The sequence below is a fragment of the Siphateles boraxobius genome, unplaced genomic scaffold (assembly GCF_051911475.1).
Source record: "Siphateles boraxobius isolate OS27281-9 unplaced genomic scaffold, OSU_SipBor_1 61, whole genome shotgun sequence".
Taxonomy (NCBI): Eukaryota; Metazoa; Chordata; class Actinopteri; order Cypriniformes; family Leuciscidae; genus Siphateles; species Siphateles boraxobius.
Genome location: NW_027509188.1, coordinates 9,151,937 through 9,160,706, shown reverse-complemented (window position 1 = coordinate 9,160,706; position 8,770 = coordinate 9,151,937). Strand labels below are relative to the sequence as shown.

The window sequence follows — 8,770 nt, the reverse complement described above, 5'->3', positions numbered from 1 at the left end:
AGTGTTACGTACGGCATGCTACGTAATTTTGTTTCTTGCGTATGTTGCTTCATATGCGTGTGTGTCTGTGTACGTTAGCTTTTCCAGTCCAAAATTCCTCCTTCAATCGCTAACTTCCCTCCGTCTCGTTCTCTCGGATGTGCGTCATTGCTTACCTTGCATGAGTGCCCAATACTGGCGAAACCTTTGCAATAGGCTGAATTGGAACGTGCTAAGCCCTTGATCACTTAGAATCCACTATGGGGTTGATTTATTATTTATTTTTTCCCTTATGAAATTGTTTAATGGAGCATTCTACATGTATATAGGCGTGTTTGAGTTGTTTAATTTTTTTTTAAAAATAATTAATATATCATAGTGTTGTTTGTGGTTGGGTAAATGAAACACAATATGCGTTGACGTCACAATCGTGTTGCATTGTGGTATATGGAGCTGCCTGAAGTGTACATATGAAGTAGACTCGCTCCCTATGTCAAAATCGGGTGAACGAGGGTCTGTCCATATAAACTTCCCTTGTCCAGTTCATGAAGTGGAACGCACTTCAAAATGGCGGCAGGGATTCCCCCGAGGGGAAGTGCTTCGGCAAGTTCGCAAGTGCGTGTCTAAAAGTGGACTGGAATGCAGTCTTTGTCTGTTTCAGATGTGAAACTCGATTGGAGGCTCCACCTGTCAATCTGCTGACGTCTGTCACCGTGCAGTTTATGAATGGCTTCAAAGCAACACTAAGTAAGATTTTTTACCTTAAAATAATGTTTCCAAAATCATTTCAGTGGTTCATCAAGTCGTGACATGGTGAAATGCACCTATGCCACAGCTTTGTGGTCCTTTATCTGATATATCCACGCTATGTAAGATTGCCAGATCGGGTCGCGTTTCTGTAGTTCTAATGAGACATAAGAAAACTACTAATTTGACTTGCTACAATTGCTCGTTTGTGATGTCGCAATACATCATACTTTCATAAAATCATGCATCATACTCTACCTTGTCTGTGGCCATTGTTGATTCCAAAGCCGGTGCTGGCTAAACAGAGAGCATGTGCGTGCGCGTGCGACGGTAAGCTGCGGTAGGCTAAATTATTTACGACAGCGGTAATGGACAATTCCGCTTCCAACCTGCAGGGCGACCGCAGAGGAAAAGTCACTTGGTGTTGCTTTAACTTCCATGGCGACAGTCAAGATAGACTCTGGGTGGGAAAGAGCATGCACGCTCTGTGATGACGGTTTTCTCGTTCGAGAGACCAGTCTGAGAGTCTGATCGATGTCTGGGGGTTCACTGCTTTTATAATCTGGGAGTTGGATCAGCTCTCGTTTGTTTGTGCCCATGCTTGTTTGTGTTTGTGCCCTTGATACATGCTTGATGTGCAATGCTAAATGTTTGTTATCGTTGCCCTCATGAACTCTTCATGTCAGTCATCGTCCAACACTGTGAGGACTGGCGGGAAAGGTTGTGAGTTAGGTAAGCAGGTCGCAACCTACATTTGCATGAAATGTATTTGAAGCACTAGTGTTAGGACTGGTGCTAATTAGGGCTGGGAGAAAAAAAATCGTTTCGCCTAGCTTTCACAATTTTTTTTTGTTGATTCTAAAATCGATTTTTAAATAAATAGCGCATTTATTGATTACATTGTTTCGCCACTAAGTGGTGACAAGTGACTGTTGAAAAATGTATTTGTTATTGAACCATTTATTAAAGGGTCATGAACCCTTTATGAATCGATATGAATGCATATCGACTCTTTCAGCTCAAGTCTAGCTCACAATCTTTTTGAAAATTGCAGCTTAAATGTGGTGTGCCTGGATGGCTGTGAGAAGAAGGGAGGGAGTGGGTGTGGCTCGGCAGGGGGGAGGAGAGGGGGGAACTGTCATCGCCAGTGGCCTATGCATATCGACTGTCACTAAAAATCAGTGGTAAAACGTGAGGAAATGATAGATTTTTTTTATAGCTGGAAAAGTTAAAGTCTAATGAAATACACTGACACTTTATTATTGTCCTTTCAAACGTAACTGAATGCCCTGCTACAAAATGCAATTTAAAGTTTTTCATTGATGTATTAACGTTCTGAACATTTTACAAATGTATGAATACTAAAGATGTGTATTTTAAATTTATACAGCGTTTTTTAATACCTGTAAACACTAGGTAATTGTAAAAGTATGTTAGAAAATAAAACTATTTGCATGATATAATTTTAATACATGTTTTAATTCTAGAACATGTTTGCAACTCATGCTTTTAAATTTTTTAAAATGTATGTATGTGTTTTAACGATACACATTGTTTTAAATCTGATAATGTATGAATGCATTTAATATAATAAAACACACTGATCTTACCTATGACTATGCCTTTTATTATACATTTTCTTTAAAAAGATTAAAATTACATTGAGAGCTAGTGATCCATCCAGGAGCTGCGCCTGGATGACGGCCGCTTTCAGCGGTACTTCCGCCTGTCCCGCGCCCAGTTCAATGACCTGCTGTCCCGCATGAGAGCGAGGGATTACCCTCCAGGACACCAACTACAGGCGCTCTATCCCGGCTGCGGAGTGCCTGTCCATCTGTCTTCGGTTAGTAAATGTATATGATATTTTAAATACAGTATATTCAATATGCTAACATATGCTATCAATATTTTTTTTTAAACTGTGGTACGGATACCACTGTTGGCGCAATAACCTGCTATAACGTAGACATTAAAGGAGAACTCCGGGCAATTTTTAAGTTAATCTTGATCGTTAGACCTTTGTGAGTACTGACTATAGAAAAAAAAACGAACCGGATTGGTGCTTGCTACGCGGAGCTGCGACCGGGAATGCCCAGAGCTCCCACCCAGCTAAAACGGCAGCTATGGGGGCATCAACATAAAGATAGTTTTTGAGCCTCTTAACAGACACAAAATGCAATTAAAATGTCTGTCCAACATGAACAGGGACCCTACATGTGAACAAGATGCGTTTAGCAACTTAGCCATTGTTTCAACTCACCTAAATAGTCTTTTAGACGGCAAGCTGTAGTCTCGCGCTGCAGTCCCGTGCTGTAGCCGGAAAAGGTAAACAATGTCCAGGTGGGAGGAGCGTTGATCATGTGCGACGAGTTATGATCAGAGTTGCTTACAAGTGAAGAAACAAGTAGTAACGTAACTATGGATAATTTAGAAGATTTTGAACACATGGAAGAGGCGTTTGAGTTTGATGGTCGTCCTTATTTATTCGAACCCGAGTATACTGACGAAGAGATAGCCTCACAAGAGTTGGAAAGAAGGAGACAGACCGCGGAGCAACCGGCAGAAGAAGCAAATGCTTCAACGACACGAATTTCGTGCAACTGGTGGTGTTTGTGTGGGTGTTGTGACCCAATGCCTACCGAGGAAGAAAGCCTGTGCTGTAAAGAGTGGGATCTCTTACAGCCAGGTAACGAGAAATGTGTCACCTGTACCGAGGAATTTCCTGCTCTTATCCAAAAGTCAGTCCTGGACACTTTCTTCTTCGTTCCTAAAATAAACTGGAAGAGACGTCCAAAACCCGAGGGACCAAATGGTCAGCTATCCATAGAGTGAGTTTAATATCTGATTGATTACATATACCTATTACGTTGTCATTTTATTTTTTATTGAAATTTTTTTTTTAATAATAATAATAATTCTGCATTTTCGCTAGTGAACTAACCAAACGTTTGCTCTCTCTGCCCCCAACCCCATTCCCTATAGCCAATACAGACTGGTGGCCTACCGTGTTGTGCTAGAATGGGCACTAAAAGGAGAGCGCCTTGGGCGTGGCAGTAGAAGACCATTACCTAGCTGTGTTGTATCAATGATCAGAAGAAAGTATCCCTCCCCCACTGGTACTTACATTGGATTTCAGGAGACAGAGGAGATATTCTAAATGCTTAGTCTGAATTGTACATTGTGCATGTTTGAAAAGATTTCATCATGATGTCATTCATTATAATAAAGTAAGTAAATCAAAGTTCTTGTGCTCCTATGTTTTTACTAAAACAATAATAACACAGTATTACAGTTACAAACAAAACTTTATTTTACAACAATAAATGAAAGAACAGTGGATGCTTCATATTAAAAATATCAACATGGTCCAATAACAATGGTTTTGCAAAGATCACAAGCGTGATGTGGTATGAGCGACCAGATCACTCTTGTCCGGCCTTGGAATTGGAGCGATGTTCTGGAGCAATTTCCTTTGCCCTGGTTTACGAGGGGGTAAAGTGTCAGAGAAGACAACAGTACTGTCCTCTCTCCTCCTCAGCACACGCTCAACAAGATCATCGCGAAAGGCCTGTGTGGTGTTGTCAAACATGGGTTTTGCAACCCATTGCTGACTCTGTCTTGAATATACCGCTTTGTACCGTGGTTGTCCTAAAATACATGAAATTACAAACTAAATACAGCATCTCCATGGAAAACCTAAAGAGACTTGATAATATACAATGAATGTGATGTCATGTAAAACATATTTATATAAATGAGCATATATTATATGATACCTTCTATTGTCTTCACGTGTGTCCTCCCAACGTTGCTATTATGGTCAAGTACTGTAAGTTGGGTACGAGCCCTCATGCTGTCGTAACTGTAGTGAAGTCGCTTCTCAGCATATTTCAGCATGACCTGATGGTACACCTCCAAAGATCCTGTATAAATGTAATATCACACACTCAATGACCCTAATGTAACTGGTATTATTGCGTTGTAGGCAGTAATGAAACAAAACTGCTCCTCTCAAAAAAATTTAGAGATGTTGTGACAATAATCATCATGACTGGAAAAATATTTGAATCAATGTAAATAGATACCAGTATGCTTGAAGAGTGACATCTGCCTCAAGTCTCTAAGGAGATTTTTGTCCAACATCACTCCCTTCAGTGCCACAAAAGCTGATGAATCTGGTCTCAGCCACTTTTTGCGCCTCTGTTCATCCTCTGTCAGAGTTGTGTGATTGCAGGTGTACTGAGCACCATCCTCCTCCCACCGGTGAATGCCACATATGTGGTGCAGAAGCGACTTCCATCTTCGTACACATTCCTTTAAAAATAAGATTGAAGTCATAGTTTGAGAAATACTTTCCTGGTTCAAATATTATGTTATGTGCAAGGTAAATACTATTATAAATATTAACTACCACTGTAATTACACCGACAAGAACATGTGTTGTTATCATTGATATAACAGTAAATATTCTATACCAAAAATATTGTATCAATGTTATGTACTATTTAATATTTTTACCTCTTTGTCACCTTTGCTTGTGCTGCATGACCAGTACAGATGGTTAGTGATTGACTTTATCCATGGCTGCAAGTCTTTGTTGTTCTTCTTATTGGATACAAGTACAAGTTTCTTCTTCACACCTGTACAAAACAGCCAAAAATTACATATAAAAAGTTAGTAAAAAAATAAAAGAGAAAACAAAGTTTTATTGAGAGATACAAACCGTTGATTGTCTTTTCAATTAAATGTACTTACTTTTGCTCACATGCCAGGGATCAAATTCATGTTGGATGCTAGTGTAGTTGTCCTTCATAAGTTTGCGGACAGATGGCGATCTGTCAGTGGTCACAACATCAACAACCACTCCCCTGTCAAGCAAGTAATCCAGACCCCTCTGAAATCCCAACACCTCCATAGCAACAGAGCTTGTTGTTTCTGTAACCTAGAGAATAATATTGACCGATCAGACAAAGCATGTCTAAATTTTTTTTTGAAAACACTTACATAATTTGGTTTTACAAATCATAATAGATAACGTACCTGAACCAATTCAAAATGAATGATCTCTTTTGTGGCATCATCTTGAAATGAATATGTACAGTATTTGCTACTGAAACCTGTTGTGAGAAAAAAGCAGAGATGAATTTGTAACTATGTTGTAGGGTTGCCATGTGTCATACAGTATAATCAGAATCATTTCTATTATAACTCCTGGAGTTATGATTTACAATTCCAGCAAAATGCTTACCTGGACTGTCACTTCTAGCATCCCCACAGAGCTCAACTTTATGTCCTGAGGCACAAAGTTGCACGAGACGTTCCATTAATTTCTCGTGTTTATCCATGTACGCTTGATTGATGACTGGTATTAGGTAGACAGATTGCATTGAATAATATTGAGTTTTCTTTGGAATTGGGGTATGAAGAAGCTCAGCCCAGTCAGAAATGGTGATATGGGTGGTTCCTGTGAAGAAAGTGGATGCGCTGATGAGCAGGTTATTTTCTGCCATCCCTCTAATGTCTGGACATGAAGACTCTAGTGATGGCAAATGTGTTAAAAAATTTATGAAAAACTTTGATCATTGAGAGGCTTACCACTGACTGTTCCCATGAAAGAGGTCGTGCTATATATGTCCCAGTTAGTGAAGGCTTTGTGCGAGGCCTTACAGATGATGTCTCTGGACTAGAGAGAAGTAGGGTCAAGCAGGAGGACGTACCAGAGCGACTTGATCTGGATTCACTTCCTCTTTGGAGAGCTTTCTTTGGAGTTGACTGTGGCACTCCAGCTAATTGTGATTCATTCAGATGCACACCAGCAGCATCAGTCTCCTGAATAAGTAGGAATTAATAATAAAGGAAATAATAGATTTATCCAACTGCAAAACACAGTAACATTTTCTATTTGTATGTATATCGAACATTTAGTGTGGTCATTCGGACAGTATGTCCCCAGATAGGTCATAGCCTGTGTGATCATCACACATCTCCCCCTCCCCCGTACTGCACACTCCCACACAATTTATTATCTCTAGCAAGTGCATTGGATTCTTATAGAAATTCGCAAAACACAAATACAATTCAAGTCGAAGAAGCTAGTGAAATAATTAAAGCTTTGTAAATAAGACTACAAAAACATTCATGCACATCTCTCCTCATGCCGTGTGTGCCCAAATGGAAGGATAAATAAATGTTACATTACCTTCACAGTGGTTGCACCCGTCTTCGTACATGGAATGGCATTTTTCTTCAAACGGCCCCGCTGTGTTGAGTGTGTGTAGTCATCCTTCTCAAAGTGTTCGCTGCAAATGCGGTAATCTTTAGCGCGTAGTACTTCTACGGGAGTTTGCACATCAAGTTGAAGTACAACTAGCCACAACTGCAGAATCTCGAGGTCATGTAAAGGAAGACGATGAAAATGTAAGCTCTTATATTTTCGCATTCTGTTGCCACAATTCGGAAAGGCACAAACACGAACCATTTCTTCTTCACTTGTAAGCAACTCTGATCATAACTCGTCGCACATGATCAACGCTCCTCCCACCTGGACATTGTTTACCTTTTCCGGCTACAGCACGGGACTGCAGCGCGAGACTACAGCTTGCCGTCTAAAAGACTATTTAGGTGAGTTGAAACAATGGCTAAGTTGCTAAACGCATCTTGTTCACATGTAGGGTCCCTGTTCATGTTGGACAGACATTTTAATTGCATTTTGTGTCTGTTAAGAGGCTCAAAAACTATCTTTATGTTGATGCCCCCATAGCTGCCGTTTTAGCTGGGTGGGAGCTCTGGGCATTCGCGGTCGCAGCTCCGCGTAGCAAGCACCAATCCGGTTCGTTTTTTTTTCTATAGTCAGTACTCACAAAGGTTTAACGATCAAGATTAACTTAAAAATTGCCCGGAGTTCTCCTTTAACCTAGACATTAACCTAGAAATTAAATATCTCTATCTGTAAGCAATATGTAGTGCTTGATTATTGTCTATATATAGTGCTTGATTATTGTCTATATATAGTGCTTGATTATTGCTATTTTAATATACCATAAAGAATTTAATAGTATACCTGTTGATTGTATAGTTTAATACATAACTACAAGTGTACTTGTAATAATATTTATAATAATGTTTTCTAGGTTTCTTGTCACAGGGGACTCATTCAGGACGATAGCGTCCAGCTACCGGGTTGGTGTCTCCACAGTGTGCCAGATCGTCACCCAGGTAGTGACTGCCATCTGGGACTGCCTTATGGAAGACTACTTGGCTGTGCCCACCACCGATGACTGGAGGTCCATCGCAGAGGGATTTCAGGAGCGGTGGAACTTCCCTCTGTGCGTTGGAGCGGTGGATAGGAAGCATGTGGTGCTGAAGGCACCCCCCCCAACTCAGGATCCCAGTTCCACAACTACAAGGAAACGTTCTCCATCGTTCGGCTTGCAGTTGTGGATGCGAAGTATCGCTTCCGGGTGATCGATGTTGGGGGGTACGGCAGGACCAGTGACGGTGGGATTCTGGCAAACTCCGCCTTTGGACAGGCTCTCCGGGCTGGCACTCTTCATCTGCCTCCTGACCACCCTCTACTTGGTGCTGATGACAGAGGACCCCAGCCTCATGTCTTCGTGGCTGATGAGGCGTTCCTGCTGCGGAGAAACCTCATGCGGCCCTTCCTTGGACGCACGCTTCCTCCAGAGAGGAAGCCATCTCCTCTCATTTAATTACCATCTCTCCAGAGCCAGGCTGGTGGTGGAAAACGCCTTTGGCATCCTCTCCTCACAGTGGAGGATGTACCGCCGCCTCATCGAGGTCCACCCTGAAGTTGCGGAGAAGTGTGTGAAGGCGACGTGTGTTCTCCACAACTTCATGCGGTATTCGGAAGGGAGGGAGGCACCTGCTGTGAGGGGCACAGGGCATGCTGGAGAGGAGCCACTGACAGGTCTGGGTCGAGTTGCAGCCAACAACTCCTCCAGAGAGGCACTCCAGGTGAGGGACGTCTTCATGAACACTTCTCGGCGGAGGGAGCAGTAACATAGCAGCCGACGGAGTAGCATTT

At 41.6% G+C, this 8,770-nt stretch overlaps 1 protein-coding gene across 1 annotated transcript; it reads right to left on the bottom strand.

Annotated features, from left to right (window-relative positions):
* Nucleotides 1–4,093: 4,093 nt before the first annotated feature.
* Nucleotides 4,094–6,152, bottom strand: LOC143718343 (uncharacterized). The gene is made up of 7 exons (XM_077209428.1): nt 5,975–6,152; nt 5,767–5,843; nt 5,482–5,668; nt 5,245–5,366; nt 4,812–5,040; nt 4,503–4,649; nt 4,094–4,374 (listed from the first exon to the last, which is right to left on the bottom strand). Exons 1-7 carry the CDS (start codon nt 6,111–6,113, stop codon nt 4,118–4,120), a joined length of 1,158 nt encoding a protein of 385 aa, XP_077065543.1. The 5' UTR covers nt 6,114–6,152; the 3' UTR covers nt 4,094–4,117.
* Between the last annotated feature and the right edge of the window lie 2,618 nt (nt 6,153–8,770).